General features: G+C 45.0%; 1 protein-coding gene across 7 annotated transcripts in view; it reads left to right on the top strand.

Moving 5' to 3' along the window:
- Positions 1-1,684: 1,684 nt before the first annotated feature.
- Positions 1,685-19,168, top strand: part of FEZ1 (fasciculation and elongation protein zeta 1) — a 58,251-nt gene continuing 40,767 nt past the window's right edge. Inside the window, exons 1-2 of one of the 7 annotated variants that reach the window (XM_053269115.1) lie at positions 1,685-1,705; positions 14,401-14,742. In XM_053269115.1, the coding sequence (XP_053125090.1) occupies positions 14,432-14,742 (311 nt within the window). In that variant the 5' untranslated portion in view covers positions 1,685-1,705; positions 14,401-14,431. Of the gene's footprint in view, positions 1,706-4,125; positions 4,519-9,698; positions 9,870-13,311; positions 13,657-14,400; positions 14,743-19,168 lie in introns of those variants that run through there. The other 6 variants (XM_053269113.1, XM_053269114.1, XM_053269111.1 and 3 more) reach the window with 6 other exon arrangements.

The raw sequence follows: 19,168 nt of genomic DNA on the forward strand, positions 1-19,168 counted from the left end.
AAAATATGTACGGATACAGATATCTGTACACTCCTACAACATAATGTCTGAAAAGGGCTATAATCAACTGCAAACATACTCCCTTTGAAATTGACCCATGTACAAGGTCATAATTGTAATGAGGAGCTTTGTTTATTTGTTGAGAGCAATGATTTAGACATGGGCCAAATATCATTGTTGTGATAGTGACTAATATGATAAACAGTTATTTGGAGCCACATCATTGCTGCAGCAGATGTGTACAGTGGCTGAATCTCCCAGCTAAATTCAGGACAAATAAAGGAAGTACTTTTTTTTACACAACATGCAGTTAACTTACAGAAATTGCTGCTTCTGCTGCCCATCACCACACTCAATCGAGACAGTTTTTGAAGGACATTGGACAAATACATGGAGAATGGGGCTATCAGTGGCTATTAGCCTGGATAGCTGTATATTTTCCTCAGGATTTGAACGGGCATGGCCCTGAGCACCCATGGGAGAAGGCAGTTGTCCTCTTTTTAAAAATAACGTAAGTACTTTTAATGTATTTATTTAACATATTTGTATACCTCCCACTACCTTAGTCTCTAGGCGGTTTAAAACAATAAAGCAAACCAAGAAATTTTTAAAACAATTAAAATATATTAAAAGTTCAAATTAAAATAGTGGCCCATAAAAACTACTAGATAGCTAAAAAGCTTGGCTGAAGAGATGTGTCTTCAGTTGTGTCTTTCATAGTGAATTTGTCATGGTAAAGCTTGTGTTCCCCTCAGCAACTACTGTGCTCTTTTTCTTCTTCTTTACTGTATTCTTTTTATCAAAGTAAACCACTGAGAATGTTTTCATTGAAAAGAGGTATGTAAAACATAAGATAGACAGACACCAGCAACAGCCACTGAAGGGATGCTGTGCTGGGGATGGATAGGGCCAGTTGCTCTCCCTGTTAAATAAAGAGAATCACCACTTTAAAAAGGTGCCTCTTTGCACCGTTAGCAGGGGACATATGACCCGACAGTGATATATTGAGCCCCTGGTGGTGCAGTGGTAAAACTGCCGCCCTGTAACCAGAAGGTTACCAGTTTGATCCTGACCAGGGGTTCAAGGTTGACTCAGCCTTCCATCCTTCCGAGGTCGGTAAAATGAGTACCCAGAATGTTGGGGGCAATATGCTAAATCATTGTAAACCGCTTAGAGAGCTCCGGCTATAAAGCGGTATATAAATGTAAGTGCTATTGCTATTGCTATTGCTATATTGTGCAAATCTGCTGGAGTCGTACATAACTTGCCTGCCTGGTGATATTAAGCCGATTAAAGTACTGAAAGTCACCAGATTTCTTACTGGAGCCATTAAAATTAGGACATGAGATCAGAAATTTCAGGATAACCTTACTGTGTTGCTGAATTCTAAATTTGTCTTTGGTTCTCTTCTTTCCTGATAGGATTAGATTTGTCAAGCCCCAAGTGGTTTTCAGTAGAATCAATTGTAAGTCTGTCTCACAGATGTTGGCTATTAGAAGTAAATCTGGCTAAGCCCAGGCAGGAAGCCTTTATATCCTTCCTGCCAACCAACGGCCAGGGTCAGTCCCGGAACTCTGTGCCTGGTCAGTCTGCAGCAGTTCAGCTGGCTGCCACATGGGGCAGCTATATGTAGGTTCTCTGATCCTCAGTCTTAAATACAGGCAGTTCTAGACAGCTGGGAATCCTTGCAGGAACTGTACAAGAAGTAAGTAATGGTGGCTTAGTTGTATAAGAAAGCATGAAGTCAGAAGCTGGTATAAACATATGTTGGCTGATAGGGCACTGGTTAAATGTTTGCATGACAAGTGTCAGTTATAGACAATAATAGGGGTTCACAACTTGGGTCCCCAAATGTTTAACTACTACTCCCATCATCCCCATCCACAGTGGCCACAGGCCAAAGGGGTGATTGGAATAGTCTGTAAGATCTTTATTCAGTAGAGCAGGCCTGCTCAACTTTGGCCCTCCTGCAGATGTTGGCCTACCACTCTCATAATCCCTGACTATTGGCTACTGTGGCTGGGGATTATGGTAATTGTAGTCCAGAAACAACTGGCAGGGCCTAAGTCAAGCAGGTGTGCACTAGAGAATAACTTCAGGCAAACATAGAGCTCTCAACAAAGCATTTGCTTTGAGCAACAAACACATTAAATAAAGAGATCGCATATACAACGGCTTGGCAGATTCGGCGTTCTCCAGTAGAGTAAAAGGCATCTGCAAATGCACTACACCATTCAAATGTGGCTAGCATAGCCCAACAACAGCCACAGGCCATTGTGGCTGGAGATGATGGGAGTTGTAGTCCAACAGTATTTGAGGATTCAAGTCTGAGAACACTTGGACTATGCCGTATGCCCTTGGCAACCATGCCAGAGGTTTTCGGACAACCAGATCATTATAAGCTGAAGATAGTTGCTTTTGAGACTGCTTGCCACAAAGCAAAACAAAAATTGAATCAATAATTTAAAAAATAGTTGCAGCAGCTCTTGTGAATGACCTTGTCATACAAACACAAGAATTCTAAGGACTCAAGACCATCTTTTGGTCATGTTCAAGCACTTTGAAATAGTAGTAATAATCCCATTTCCTGCTGTTTTGTTCTTCCATTCCTCAAAAGGAACACTGAAACAGTGTGGGCTTTGTGTTCCAGTTGTACCCTGACCTTTTGCACATGAACATTTTCTGCCTGCAGTATGTTGCAGTTTCCTTGAACGTTTATTTTCCTCTCCACGTCAAGCCTTTTTGGCGGTTTATTGCTATACTTCATACACTCTCTCTCATGTTGGAGGTTTGTTGGCAACTGTGTTCAAATGCTCTATTCAAGCTTTTATACATGCCCAAATGCCCTCTTCCTGCCTTTCTGCTCACCCAGGCTTGTAGTGGCCTTTAGCTCAGGATTCCGCTCTTCAGAAGGAACACTAGTAGTTCAGATGTAGACCTTTTAGATGCGATCAGTGGCTTTCTTGCCCTTCCTTACACGGTAGTCTGCTCCTGTGATTTCAGTCTAATCACGCCTTGAACTTGGACATAGCTTCTTTTTGAAACCAACATAACTTACTTCTAAGTCAATGTTTTAGGATTGTTTGTTAGTCACACATTATGAGTGTTTTCATCAATTTAAAAATCATCAGATTTATGCTAAATAACAAGTGGAGGATCTTGGTGTGTTTTTCCACCCTCATTGTTACAAGGAGAAGGCAGAAGATTTTTAAAGAAAAAACATTTAAATCACTTTGTGATCCACTTTTGTGAAAGATGGTGAACGTCGAGATGGTGAACGTCTCGAGTAGAGATACCAGGTTTCGTACCAGAACCAGATAATACCATGTTCATTTCAGTAAACAATATATTGAGTATTCTGGGAAGAGAAGCTGAAGGGTAGAGCTGGAACACATTAACTTGATTCAGGCATTATGCTGTACAAGAATACAGATATTTGTACACTAGTACATGTGTTTGTGTGAATGACTTTACCTGGGTTCATTTAAAAAGTGAACCTGGATACAGGCCCTTCAAATGCATGATACAGATAGGAAGTGTTCTTCTGTACCTGCATTCAACATAACTTGTGAGTGACAAGTTATGTATCTATGTACAGATCTGTACCTGTGAACACAGTACACTCGTCATACGATTGTTAAACATAACACGTGAATTTATCGTGTGCATTTATTATGGATTTTTTAAAAATAAAAACTAATCTGTGATGTGGGGGTATATTGTGCCACTGATTGAAACCCCAAAGATATGAGATAAAATGCAACCTTGTTAAATGCAAACGGGAAACCCTTGGAATCTTAACCAAGCTGAACCCCTGCCTGCGGATGCTTTATTTCAGAAAGGTGATGTACAATCACCAAATAGATCTTTCTTATTTATATATACTTCAGAGGCTGGAGAACAGATTGGAGGACAACACTGCCTCTCTGCAGTGGAAATGACACATCCCCTCTGTCCTGGATTAGCCCCACAAGGAACAGATCTGTGGCTCTGGTGCTGCCTAGACTTTTCCTTTGTATTGAAATTACTCCACTGGGGGCAAAAGAACTGGCTATTGTGATTGAGGCACTGCCAGGGCTGTGTTGTTCACGGCATCATCATCATCTCGCAGCCTTTCGATATAATAAAGAGTGGGGGTGAGGGGGATTGCTTCAGTCCCCAAACAGCCTGTCCTGCCCTGGTCTCAGTCAGCACCCGGAGTGAGTTACCCTCCTAAGGGGGAGAGCTTGGCTTCTCTCTGCTGCTCGGTGTCTTTACACGGGCCTGGCCTTTGGATGAGGAGCTGCTGGGTTGGCGGTGATTTCTTGGAGCTGATGCATATTGATGAGGAAGGCTGAGCCCACAGCTTGCTCAAGCTCTCTGCAGAGAAGGGAAACAGCCCAGTGGCTGAGAAGAGCACTGTTCCTATGCAGGCAGCTGCTGGCTGATTCCTTCTGCGTCTTTCTTGCCCTTTCCCCCCGCCTTTCTGTCCCCTGGACCCATGTGTGGGATGTTGAGCTGAGTGGCTGCCACACCCAGGTGCGTATTTGTGGGCACTGGGGTGGTTATGTTTGGGGGGGGGGGATGCTGGAGAGAGACTGCTTATCTGCCCGAGCTTCAAGCGGTCTCTTCCTATTGTCTGCTGCGAAAGGCCAGGCTGATGGCATGTTTTGAACTGCCCACATTCTGACACTGGAGACTGCCGCCTTCTCCTTAGGAGGCTGCAGTGTTGCCAGTTGCAGAAAGGCGTAGCGAATACAGCAGCATATGCGTGCGTGCTCCGTGGTTGTGTGTGGCGGTGGGGTGGGGAGGGAAAACATGGAATTGGGGGGGATGCTCTGTGCATGTGTGTGTTAGTTATGGGGAGAGATTGTATGCCTGTTTGGAAAGGGGGTGTTGCCTTTGCTGCTTTTGTGTGCATGGCAGCCGGGCTGTGTGTGAGTAGAGATGTGTATACAGGTGGGTAGTGTGTGTATATATGTAAAGGAGCCTGACAGGCATCATCGCTGAAGGAAACAGGGGAGGCGCGTATTTGTGCGAGACAAAGAGGCTTGTATTGGGAGTGGGTTTGCAGCGGTGGGGTGGGGTGTGGGGGGTGCAATGCGAGTTTTATTTATGAGCTTGCATGAAGGTGGGGTTTTGATGGAGACGTTTGACGTGCAGGCACTCAGGAGGTAGGGACTCCCATTTGCAGGCTGGTGGTTTGTGGCGGTGGTGTGCACATGTGGGAAGTATTGAGAGGGAAGCTGCGATGCCCGTCTGTGAGGTATATTTTGCCTCTGAGCGAGGGTGGCCGGGGGGGGGGGCACAGCAGAGAGAGGGAGTTTGTGTGGTGTGCGGGGATGGGCGGTCACACATGTGAGGCGTTGCTGTTGTGTTTCTGGTGAAGACAAGCTTGTTTTCGTGGAGCGTGCGGGGGCAGGCAAGTTGTGTGTTGGTCCAGATGGATGCTGTGAAGGAGGCCAAAAAAGCACGATGCGTGCATCGCTTTTTGTGGTGCCTTCCAATTTCTTTTCTAAGGTCAGCAATGGGAAAGAACTCTTCCCCGTCTCTCCCTTGTCTGGCTGGCTCAGAAAACAAGGTGACCTCTTGCGTTCTGCTGTCCTGACAGTATCACTGGATGCGCGACTTTCTGAGGAGGCCTATAGATAATGCAAACAGAGCACAATTGCCCAAGGCAGTTTGGTTGGGGTGAAGGACGAAGGAGCACAAAGTTTATACCTCCCATCCAGGCCCTAGTGTTTACAGCCCTGGTGGGCACGAGAGGAGAGCTGGTCTTGTGGTAGCAAGCATGACTTGTCCCCTTAGCTAAACAGGGTCTGCCCTGGTTGCATATGAATGGGAGACTAGAAGTGTGAGCACTGGAAGATCTCCCCTTCAGGGGATGGAGCCACTCTGGGAAGAGCATTTGAAGTTCCAAGTTCCCTCCCTGGCTTCTCCAAGATAGGGCTGAGAGAGATTCCTGCCTGCAACCTTGGAGAAGCCGCCGCCAGTCTGTGAAGACAATACTGAGCTAGATAGACCAAAGGTCTGACTCAGTATATGGCAGCTTCCTATGTTCCTAACCTGGCCCTTGAACTACAACTCCCATCATCCCCAGCCACAACTGGGGCTGGGGGGAATGGGAGTTGTAGTTCAACAACTGGCGGACCAAGTTTGCCCACCCCTGGTTTACAGAGTAGTCCCATGGATTGAGTGTTAGGCCTGAGTTCATATATTCGCCAGGAGGTCAACCAGTGGCTCTCTTGGCCTGTAAAATGGGCACAACTGTGATATCCTTCAAGGGTAGTTGTGACACGAAGAAAGAGATGGCGAGGTGGGGGAAACCCAGCTGCACCATATACTCCAAATGTCCCTGTTTACCAGCAACAGTCCCTGGTGTCTGTGTTGTCTCTGGTGAATCACTGTGTCTATTCTCTTTGCCTTTTGAGGTTAGAATTTTTACTGTAAATTGCTAGAGTCATCAAGTGAATGAATGAATAATTTATTTCACGGTTGCAGACTTCCAGATCATCATAAAATACCGTATTTTACGGACTATAAGACGCTACGGACTATAAGACGCACCTTAATTTTAATCCAGTTTTTCAGAGTTTTAATATATTAAACTGTTAAAACATATGACGCTCCTGAATTTTGGCGGATATTTTTCGTGGAAAAAAGTGAGTCTTATAGTCCATAAAATACGGTAATACAAATACAGCAAAGTGCACATGCAGATTACCCAGAAGACCTTATGTATAAAATTTTGAATTAAATTCAGCCGCCAAGCCAACATCATTAGTACCCTAAGTAAGCCAAGATCATTTGAGTTCTTCTCTTCATGGCCAATAGCCATTGGCACAGCGGGGAAATGACTTGATTAGCAAGCCAGAAATTGCCGGTTCGAATCTCCGCGGGTATGTTTCCCAGACTGGAAGGCATCATCTCGTACTGCGCGGGAGGAGGCAATGGTAAACCTCTCCTGTATTCTACCAAAGACAACCACAGGGCTCTGTGGGCGCCAGGAGTTGACACCAACTCAATGACACACTTTACACTTAATGGCAAACTCTGCCCTCACACAGCTACCCTTCTTGCGAGTGTTCTCTTTTCTCAGGATTTCGTTTCCTCCCCAGCATCCCTAGAAGTTAAATCTTGGAGTGGATGCATCTTGTCTTTAGTGCGCATCATGCATGGAAATCCGGGTGCATGAATATTTAAAATGGTTGGAAACAGGGATTTTAACTCCCAAGGCAGTTTCCTGTGGGAAGGAGGCTTCAATGCTCACAGTTGGAAAGAAGGGCCTAACCAGTTGCCACATTGGGGGCCCGGAAGGATCCCCCCCCCAGTTCAATTTGTCTAACAATTTTGAGGAGGTTTGAATGTGTTGTTACCTTTCCTGGTGGCATGTGGCTTGACTTGCTTTTTCGTGTCATCTGGAGATAGATATAGTCTCCCTTGCTTATGCAGAGCATCAGCTCTCTAACAGTTAGGAACATAGGAAGCTGCCCTATACTGAGTCAGACCACTGGTCCATCTAGCTCAGTATTGTCTTCACAGACTGGGAGCAGCTTCTCCAAGGTTGCAAGCAGGAATCTCTCTCAGCCCTCTCTTGGAGATGCTGCCAGGGAGGGAACTTGGAACCTTCTGCTTTTCCCAGGGTGGCTCCATCCCCTAAGGGGAAGATCTTCCAGTGCTCACACATCAGGTCTCCCATTCCTATGCATCCAGGGTGGACCCTGCTTAGCTAAGGGGACAAGTAATGCTTGCTACCACAAGACCAGCTCTCCTCTGGTCTTACACAAAGGTTCAAGGCTTCTCAGTAGCCTGCCAAGGAGTTGGACCAGGGATGTCTCCACATTATGGAGTGGTGGCCCTTGGCAAGATGTCCTCAGTAGGCCCATCTCCTTACAGCCTTTGCCACCGCCTCCTGCTGGTTTTGTGGTGGCAAGCATGACTTGTCCCCTTAGCTAAGCAGGGTCCTCCCTGGTTGCATATGAATGGAAGACTTGATGTGTGAGCACTGAAAGAGATTCCCCTCAGCGGATGGGGCTGCTCTGGGAAGAGCATCTGCCTGCTTGCCTGCAGAACGTTCCAAGTTTCCTCCCTGGCATCTCCAAGTTAGATTGGGATGAGAGAGACTCCTACCTGCAACCTTGGAGAAGCCGCTGGCAGTCTGTGTAGACTATACTGAGCTAGATAGACCAATAGTCTGACTCAGTATATGGCAGCTTCCTAGGTTCCTGTGTACTCCTCTTCAATACCATTGCTGCTACCTGCTTGCTTGCCAGGAAGAGAGCCAGTGAGTAAGCAGACAGCAGCTCCTCCTCCCTCCTCCTCCTCCTCACTGGTACTGCTCACTTGGTCACTCCTCTAGGCCAGAGGTAGGAGGAGATGAGTAAATAGACAGCATCCAAAAGGAGGAGAAGCAGCCGGTCTGGGGGCTTTTGACAGAGCTCCCCGCTGAAGATGCTTGGACCTGACCATTCCAACCCACTGATTCTACATGGGTTACATAGGAACTGCCTATATGAAGTCAGACCATTGGTCCATCTAGCTCAGGCCTGCTCAGCTTCGGCCCTCCAGATGTTTTGGGACTACAACTCCCATAATCCCCAGCCACTGTGGCCAATAGTCAGGGATGATTGGAATTGTATTCCAACATCTGCAGGAGGGCCAAAGTTTCAGCCGTGATCTAGCTCAGTATTGCTTACCATAACTGGCGATTGCTCTCCAGGATTTCAAACAACTGTGTTTCCTAGAGATGTGAAGATCCTGGGTTTCCCCCCTTTTGTTTCTTCCAAATTTTGGAAAAATTTAATCCCCACCCCCATGCCCAGCCAGGCCTTATCTTTCCCAACCCTAACTGGAGAGGCCAGGGATTGGACCTGGGGCCTTTTCAGGGTGGATAAAAATCAATGGTTTAAAAAAATAATTTTAAAAATGATTTTTAAAAATTTAAATCGGATTTTTAAAAATAAAATGCTTTTTGAGAATAAATCAATCTAAAGATAGTTTCCTATTTAAGATACATTATAGTCCAAAGGTTATTCATCATGAAATAAGGATTAGTTTTTAATTATGTAGCATGAGGCTGTATATATGCAATGTGTAAATTTTTTGGTAAATGGATTCCATTAATCCATTTACAATGTCATGCTCTTCCAGAGGTTTCTGTAAGATTATTTTTGGCAATTTTTCTATCTAGAAGAGGACCAAAAATGAAACCTGCATCTGGTTGTAAATATTAAGATCACACCAGCAAGAATGAGTCTGTATGTAAAAAAAACAACCCCATGATTTAAATCTAGTCTTACTGACCAGTGATTTAAATCGATTTGATTTAAATCAAATCCACCCTGGGCCTTCTTTATGCCAAACAGCTGCTCTACCATTGAGCCAGAGTCTTCCTGAGTGGTCAGAGCAGGCAGGGTATCTTTTAGTCTCTTCCAACTTCATCCGTTGAAGCAGCAGGTATGTCTCTAGCTCGGAGGTTGATAATCATGAATCTAAAGATGATGAAGTGTTCCTAAGTAAAAAATCTGAGCTAAGCCTCAGGGGAAAAAAGGGGCAGAGAAATTTGTCTTCCCAGCGAACCGTGATCGATTGTCCATGTATCCTGGGCTGGCAAAGTGAGAGGCAGGGAGAGACTGGTGGCCATTTATAGAAATATATTCTAGCCTCCGCTTTTTGCTTTGACTTCCACCTTCATCTGCTTCTGTCACATCGTGTTTGACTGAAGGGAGATGGAGGTTGCATGTGAAATGAAGCAGTGCGTCGGAAGCTCTGCTGCCTGCCTAGAAGCCATGTGTCCCCTTGGAATTGGAGGTCATTCCTGATCCCGGAGAGGGTCTTTTAGGGGAATTCAAGAGGAAGGCAGATGAAATTAAAAACCAAGGGCCAGAAAGGTCAGTGAGGACAGAGCTGGGCAGCCTTCAAGTTCCCAAGCAGCCCAATGCTTCACACACTACAGAGATGGATGGAGGCTCTTTTCGTTGGCAGGGGCGCTGGGCAAGAGTTCAGAACTGGAATAACAATAAGCCTCCGCTGCTGCAGGGTGAAGTGTGAAGCAGTGCTATTGTTGGAACTGCACGACCGGCAGTGCAGTGGGGAGGGGAAACAGGAATTGGAACAGCAGGGGTGTTATGGATTAGGATGCAGGTGCCTGGGTAGAGAGCTGTGTTGGAAAATCTTTTGCTGTAAATGCTTGAGCGAGTGGACTATCCGGCTAGAACAAATTTTGCTATTTTGGTCATGCGTTTTGACAAAAGCTAGCTAGATCCAACTTAGCTTGGTTACAATTAACCCTTTCACATGTATGCACTTGCTATTCATGTGCACACGTTTCAAGGATGGTCCCTCTTTTTCTGAAACCTAACCCTTGTTGATGTGCTTATTTATTGTATGTATTATGTCACTGTCATTGTGCAGAAGCTAGCTGCCTGCCCCTAGGATCTTACAGTTTAAAACTGGAGATAGAAGGGACAGGGCAAAGGATGGTCCCTCTTTTTCTGAAACCTAACCCTTGTTGATGTGTTTATTTATTGTATGTATTATGTCACTGTCATTGTGCAGAAGCTAGCTGCCTGCCCCTAGGATCTTACAGTTTAAAACTGGAGATAGAAGGGACAGGGCAAAGGAAGTGAAGTGAAGCATGCGTGGAATAGGCATGTATTGGGTGCCAGTTTTTAGCTCAATTTCATACTGCTCTGCCTGTTTACACTTTTTAAAAAGAAGTTTCTTTCTTTCTTTCTGAGCTGTCCTGAGCAATGTGTCGGAGGGGTGGGATATAAATAAGTACATATTTCAGTTGCATCTACATAGGCTTGGTTTACACTTAGTAAAATGTTGTCTCTATTGTCTCTGGTAGTTGTGGGGATATCTTAAAAAATATGTTAGTATGAGTTGCTAGATCCTTGGTTTGCCCAAGGATCTAGAAATTTTCCCCAAGTCTCTAGAAATTTTTTCATTTCTCATTCAGATTTTTGTAGGGAAAGAATGCATCTTGATTTGGGCATGTATGCATATAGTGGCAGGCACATGATTACAAAATGTGCCCTGTTTCCCTTTTCATCCCCACTGTCACCTCCTGTCTAGAGAGTAAACAATAGATAGTGCTCACTGCCATGAGCATCTGTCTAGATCAGAGCTGCTCAGCTTCGGCCCTCCTGCAGATGTTGGCCTACAACTCCCATAATCCCTGGCTATTGGCCACTGTGGCTGGGGATGATGGGAGTTGTAGTCCAAAACCAGCTGGGGGGGGCGGCAGCTAAGTTGAGCAGCCGTGGTCTAGATAGTAAACAAGTGTTCCTGCAGAAAAGTTGAAGGATCTCCAGTTGGGCCTAGAGCAGACATCCTCAAACAGTGGTTCATGGGGCCACCAGTGTTCTGTGAGTTCTACCCAGGTGGGCCATAGACCATTCGCAGAACAGTTTTTCCTGCTAACTGAACAAGGAGGCCTCTTTTAAAGTGGTGGTTCTTTTATTTAGCAGGGGAAGAACAACTGGCCCTACTCAACCATAGCACAGCACTTTCCAGTGGCTGTTCTTGGTGTCTACCTTATATGTTTTTTTAGATTGTGAGCCTTTTGGGGACGGGGGGGGGGCATCTTATTTATTATCTCTTCCTCCCATGTAAACCACACTGAGAACTTAAATATTCATAGTAGTAGAACAGTTGAGAATATCTGTTTGCCCTGCACTTGATTTTTCAATCTTGTATTGTATACGAGTTATGTGTTTTGATTAGAGAACAGCAAAAAAAAATATTGTTAAAGTGGTCCACTGAGACCTCAAGCAGTTTTTAAGTGTTCTGAAAACTCACTCTGAATCTATGGTCTACAGTATGCCTCGAAAATTCTTGATGATTATATAGTTTCCTAAGGAAATCTAAAGCCTGGTCTGCATGGAAGACCTCCTAGGAAGTTGGTGCATACCACTCTGAATTCCTTGGAGGAAGGATGCTCGTATGAGAATGATTACACATATTGGTAACAAAGTCCTGTTGTCTGAATGAGCCCAGCTTCCGGGAAGTTGTAGAATGCTTAAAAATATCTGCACATTCACATGAACGACAGCAACAGTTGTCTCTTTGTGCCGGAGGGTTGCCACAGAAACAGATCGACAGTCCAATGATTCCATGCATTTGTAATGGCTGCTGTGACAATGGAGCAGATTTAACCTAGAAGAAGAGTTCTTGGCTGCCATCCATCAACCAGCAACTGGGCTCGATGGAAACAGCAGGCAAATGGACAGCTTCCTTTTTAGATGGGATGAGGCATGCAGGCTATAGGGCTTTAGCTTTGTCCCATGTGTGGCTGTGGTAATGGAACTCATTTTGCAGATGGCAAATAGCTGAAGTGGTGAATAGCACACTTTGGAAACTGAGCAGCAGCTTCAGCTTGCAAATCATAAATGTAGCAAATGGACACAGAATGTTTGGAAGCAAACGACGGAGAGCCGGTGGAAGAGCCTTTTTGGATCATGTTCATCACTACGGTTGTGCAGTTGTTGCAAAGCCTGCCTTTTTGATGATATCTTTTCTGCTGCTTGCTTTTCTGCTTGTGAGGGATATATGAGCCAGCTGGGGCAATTGGTGCCATCAGGGGGACAAATGCTCGTTGTGATTTTTGGCAAGGTCTTCACTCCTAGGAGTGCATAATAGGTGATAGCACTGCGACATTCAGCATGTTTTCATGTTTTTCTTATCCTGACCATCAGGCCTGCAGGGGCCAAATGTGCAGTGGTGTTTTAAAAGCTTTAAAAAGGTTTTAAGACACAAACAATTACTATAAAATGTTATCGGTGTCAGAGGGATGAAAATGAAAATGGGCAGGAATGTCCTCCAAAGATCATTCCATGGAGAGTACCACAATTTGTTCATTGTTGCCATAACCCTTACCCTAACACAGGCCAGCTCAACTTAGCCCCCCCCAGCTGTTTTTGGACTACAACTCCCATAATCCCCAGCCACAGTGGCCAATAGCCAGGGATTATGGGAGTTGCAGGCCAACATCTGCAGGAGGGCTGAAGTTGAGCAGCCCTACCCTAACCCATTCTTCTGTGCAAAAATGACTGCAGTTTTACTCTGATTGGGGGTAGGGATAAAAAGGGGTGATAACACAGAGAAAGTTGCAAGTGCAACAGTGCTATGGCCTCTCTTTCCATCTCTAGTGGGGCAGTGTTCCCTCTAACAGGAATTCCCAGATGTTGTGGACTACGACTCCCATAATCCCCAGCCAAAGGCTATTGCACCTGGGGATGCTGGGAATTGTAGTGAACAACATCTGGGAATCCCTGTTAAAGGGAACACTGCTAGTGGGGTAGATGTTGCCAAAAATCATCATGCCTGTTTGTCCTCTGAGATGGTACCAATGGCCTAAATTTGCTAGCCTGTCTTAGGGACTGATATGGCATTATTCCAGCACTTGGACTACAATATATATATTTTTATGGGGGAAAGCAGTGTGCCCCTTCCGCTAGCAAATCCCTTACACTTGTGAGTTTGCTATGTGTTGTGTGGTTGTGTGAGTGTCATGGCACCTATTTAGATTGCGCCTGAATCACTGATCCAAGGATGTGGTCTAAAAGCACATGATGCAGCAACCATGCTGAAGCAGATCTAGGTCTGGTTAATGCCTGGATGGAAGACTGCCTGGGAACTCTATGACTCCTTGAGTTTCGTAATGGAAAAGAGGTGGGAAATAAATGTAAAAAACAAAGAATAGATGCTAAGTGATGCATCTTGATACCCGTGTTGATGCAATTTTTTGTCGGCTGAAGCTCAGTAGTAGAGCATCTGCTTTGTATGCAGATGGTCTGGAGTTCAGTCCTTGGCATCTCCAAGCAGGGCTGGGAAAGACCCCTGCCTGAAACCTTGGAGAGCCACTGCCAGTCATTGTAGACAATACTGAGCTAGATGGACCAGTGGTCTGACTCAGTGTAAAGCAGCTCCCTATGTTCCTGTAATCATTATGCTGTCCTTCATTTGGGGATGGGGCTATAGCTCAGTGGAAGAGGTTCGAACTGGTTCGGTGCCACAGGGAGTGTGCGGGTGAGCGGGATCTTTAAGAAAAAGGAGAGCAGGTCCTTACTTGCTCTCCACCGCCACATGCAGCTTCCTGTGACGGCGGCGCTTATCCCAAGTACCCTGGCACTGTGCCAGCATGCACATGGCATCCACACATGTTTGGGCACAATTTGCATGGTCAGCAACACCATGCTGGCCACACAAATGGTGCCTGCCCATTTGGGAAAGTGCTGCTGTAGCAGAAATCTGCAGGACCTGTTCTCCATTGTCTTAAAGATCCCGTTCGCCCTCACCCTCCCTGTGACACCGAAGCGGTTCAGCTCCCTAGAGTAATATTGGCCTGCTAGATGCACCTGCAATGGCATCATGATACATGTCCAATATCGCTCATGAATGTCTTCTGTGTTCCAGAAGTTGTCCCTCTTCCATTAATCACCCCAAGATGGAAGCCCCTCTGGTAAGCCTGGATGAAGAGTTTGAGGATCTGAGGCCGTGCTACATAGAAGACAGGGAAGAAAAATCCCATTATTTTTATGGCTCCTCTCCTCGGCACTTGGAAGATCCCTCCCTGTCTGAGCTTGAGAACTTCTCCTCAGAAATCATCAGCTTCAAGTCCATGGAAGATCTGGTCAATGAATTTGATGAGAAGCTCAATGTCTGCTTTCGGAATTACAATGCCAAAACTGAGAACCTGGCGCCTGTGAAAAATCACCTCCAAATACAGGAAGAGGAGGAAAATCTACAGGATGAAGAGTAAGTAGATAAGAAATGCTCAGCCGCAGTAAGTTAAGCAGGGGCGGTCCTTCCATGAGGCAAGTTGAGGCAGTGGCCTCAGGCAGCAGATTTTTGGCGCACCAGCAGGGCACCAAAATGCCACCTCTGCTCCCCAATTAACCCCCCCCCAAAAAAGAGGAAATTAGGAGGAGGGTGCATGTAATGGGCAACATTTGGTGCCATACCTCAGGCACACAGAGGTCTTGAGGCCACTGAAGTTAATACAACTGTATTTAGTTTCAGGGATTAGCCTAGTCTGGAAGTGCACTCACTGTTGTTTGGATGCATTTCCTGCCTTTTGCTCCAGACGGAGTTCAGGGCAAACCAAGCCTGTTTTTCCAGTGTGCTGCCGAAACTGGAATTTCTTCTGTGGAGCAGACATGGATCAGAGCTAGCCCTTTTTGTCAATTGCTTCCCCTGCTTCTCAGACCCGGGCGGTGCATAGTGCTGGTTGGCTAGCCCTTATGGCGCTCTTGAAACTGCCTCACGCTCTTCTTGGAGCAGATGTTTAAGTGTAAGACAAACATAATGAAAAAGCACAAAACAAATGCTTGAGCAGATAACCATGATGCAGGCAGGTGTCTGAACAGCAAAAAAATAAAAATAATGAATTAATAAATAAATAAAAGCAAAGCAGACGGCTTTGGAGATGGTGGGAGAGGCAACAATCTGTATTCAGTTTGGAGCCTGATACAAGCCTCCTTTGTGGATCAAAGCTGGCGGTGGGGGAAATGGAGCGTGGCCCGCAGCAAAAAAGGCCTGTAGCTTCTTCTGTTTCCATGTGCATCCACATGCATACTTGAAGAATGTCCATGCATTGAAGAAATGCATTATTTCTTTGCAAAGGAGCACTTTTACTTGGCAAAGAGGCACCATTTAATGTGGTGATTCTCTTTTATTTAGCAGGGGGAGAGTAACTGGCCCTATCCACCCCCAGCACAGGACCTCCAGTGACTCTTGCTGGTGTCTATCTTGTGTTTCTTTTTAGATTGTGAGCCCTTTGGAGACAGGGATCCATCTTAATTTTTTGTTATTTCTCTGTGTAAACCGCCCTGAGCCATTTTTGGAAGGGCGGTATAGAAATCGAACAAATAAATAATTGGAGACAAATTAAGAACCTCGTCCTTGCAATGTAGATTTTTTGAGTGTACATCCTCATGCAAGTGGCCCAAATAAAAAGCTGTAAAGATTGATGTTCCTGTTACGACCCTAAGACATGGTTTGGTTTGCATGCCGCCTTTCAGGCCCAGGCCTCTAAGCAGTTTACATACAAAACAGCAACAGGTACATGTTTTTGTGTGTGTGTTAATGACTATTCCTCTGTTTGTGGAGCACTAGTGAGCACTATTCATATTCTGGGCCTGGGTACCAGCCCAGAATCCATATAGGAAGTGTACTGCTGTACCCATGTTCAACATAAATACCTATACCTGTGTACAGATCTGTACCAGATTATAGGAATGTTGAACATAATATGTAAATAGTTTTCATCGTAGTTGTATAGGGCTATTGTCTTAGTGAGAAAGATTAATGCTGGCTTATAGAGAATTAGGTCAATAGTCACCCTTGCCTGGCAGCTTCTCTCTAGGATTTTGGACATAGGACTTTCCCAGACTTGATTTCTGTGATCTGTAACTGGTGTGTGTTTGTGACTCCCCAAGGATTGATTTGTGGTGCCACATACTGGCGAACCAGGTTCTCTGCTATTGAGTTGCAGTTCCTCTTTGTTTTCTTCACATATTGTTTTAAACTTACATGGGATAATATCTCTAAGAGGAAGAAATAACTTTACCTCACTGTTAATATTTTAATAGGAGGGCAATTAGTACATTCATTTTAAGCAATAACAACAATAAGCATTCCAGCCACCTGTAATTGCAAGACTGTTATGTCTCCATGAGACCTAGCTGAGTTGCAGAAGCCAACAAAAACTTCTCCAGAAGATACAGAAGAATCTCCTTCTGTATTCTTTGGCATTGGTCTGATGGGTGCTCAGGCAAAAGCATTTCACTCAACAGTTGCATCACTGTTTACCCTGATCCAGGTTTATGAAGTCCCTGGTACCAGTCCATTGATCTTCAGGAACTCTTATGTTTGCTCATGTAGCTTCCACAGTGCTGGCTTCCCCCTTCACTTCCGTCTCTGGAACATGAGATGAGCATGGCTTCCAAATCCTGCCATTGAAATGGATGGGAAACATACTGTGCATGGCATGTGCCCACTCTGTGTGTACGCTGGAAATTCTCTGCACACATGGACCCATCTGTTTGGGATGTTCCACATCTCTCACAGCCTGGCACATTGTATGGTGAGGAACAAATGCACTCAGCTTCTCCTCACCCACCTGGTGTGCACAGGAGTGGAACCTAAATATGCTTAAAAAAAATAGATTTTATTGGTTTTCAAAATACAAAGATACAAAAGTAAGAAAAAAGAAAGTAGGAATAGTATAAAATCAAAAGAATAGAATGCATCTCCAAACTTACAATATCCACAAATAAGAACAGTTTTACAAACTTATTTTGCAAACTTATTATCCACGAGTAAAATACAATCTTATCATCCACAAATCAATCAGAGTTATTGGAACCTAAACATGCTGTCTAATTGCATGGTTGACTTACTGTAGTAAATCAGCCAAGTGATTTGGTGGTATTTGAACATTCTGCCCCACATTCAAGGAGGGCAGACCAGGAGGAAGGAGAGAAGCTTGTAAGTACTCACGCCACCCCATCCAGTGGTCCTGATTAGGAAAGATGATTCAACTTCCCTGATCTGGACCACTGGATGGGGTGGAGTGATCTTGGTTTGAAGCAAACAGTAGCAGTAGCTTGTTGCTTTAGGTAGTATCACATGCACTACACTGTTCTCTCATTTTTAATTCCCCTACAGAAACCACTTTTGATATTTCTTAGTTTTTTATTCTGTCTCTGATGTTGATTATTTTACTCATGAAATTTATACAGTACTTCGTTATGTGTTCTATCTTTTAAAAAATTCATGTTGCAGTCCCCTGAAGAAGAGGCCTCATTGCCTCAAAATGTGTTGGGACTGTTCTTTATAAATAAGCAGTTCTGCGCCATTCTTTCTCTGCACTTTGGTCTTCGTTGTTTTGGTGCCTCTACTCCTTGGTTATCCACTTTAATGATGGCAGCCTAGCTGAATGGGGAAAAGTTGTAAGCACTCATTCCATCCTATCTCATCCCACCCAGCCTCTGGATGGGGCGGTTTATAAATTTATCTATTTGTTTATTTATCAAATTTATACCCCACCCAAACTTATGTATTATATTATAATAAATTTATAATAGGAGAGGAGAGCTGGTCTAGGAGAGGAGAGCTGGTCTTGTGGTAGCTAGCATGACGTGTCCCCATAGCTAAGCAGGGTCTGCCCTGGTTGCATCTGAATGGAAGACCTGATGTGTGAGCACTGCAAGATATTCCCCTTAGGGGATGGAGCCACTCTGGGAAGAGCAGAAGGTTCCAAGTTCCCTCCCTGGCAGCATCGCCAAGAGAGGGCTGAGAGAGATTCCTGCCTGCAACCTTGGAGAAGCTGCTGCCAGTCTGTGAAGACAATACTGAGCTAGATGGACCTATGGTCTGACTCAGTGTAAGGCAGCTTCCTATGTTCCTATGACAGGTAGAAAAACACAATGGAGAAAGATGGATGCATATAGTAAAAAACTTAAAAGTGAGTTCCCTGTTGCAGCCTGGAGCTAAAAGAAGTTTCTGTGTTTGGAAAGATTGAAGACTACTTTCCTGAGCAATCATTATGTGGGAACAAGGCCTCCTCCTGATGTGATTATCACTGTGTGGAAGGGCTCTTAATGAGTTGCCTGAATTCACCCATAGAGCAAATGAAATATCCAGTACTTCTAATGCAACCAGCTAGTCATTTAAAGTGGAGCAGCTGCTTGCTGTCAGGCCTGGACGCTTAGCTTTTTGCTTCTTTGTGTTTAGCACTTAAAAGTTCACTGTGACAGCAAAATGCTCTCAGTCCTTGTGTTGCCTTACTTAAAAAGAGAGAAACCCATAACATTTGTGCCTGTGTTTTGCTTTGGGGTTGCTCCAAATGATGCTATAAAGGCCCAGATGTTTCACCTTTCAAACTAGCCCCTGCCCACTGCTGCCAACAGTGGCGCTCTTTGGACCGGACTTCCGGGCGGAGATTCGGCCCCCCACAAGCCTTTGGGGCCTCCATGTGCTGAGCATGCAAAATGTGGTATCTCTCTGCCAGTCAGTGGGAAGTATCTTATTCAGAATCTCTTCTCAAAAAAATAGAAACAAAAAGAGTTTCCCTGAGCATGTTGTGGTGTAAAAAAAATAGTGCATTGCTGCTTCTCTGGCGGCAGTGGGGGTGGAGGTGGGTGGAAAGGCCTTTAGGTCCAGGCTCCAAAATTACTTA

Source organism: Hemicordylus capensis, chromosome 8, assembly GCF_027244095.1.
Source record: "Hemicordylus capensis ecotype Gifberg chromosome 8, rHemCap1.1.pri, whole genome shotgun sequence".
Taxonomy (NCBI): Eukaryota; Metazoa; Chordata; class Lepidosauria; order Squamata; family Cordylidae; genus Hemicordylus; species Hemicordylus capensis.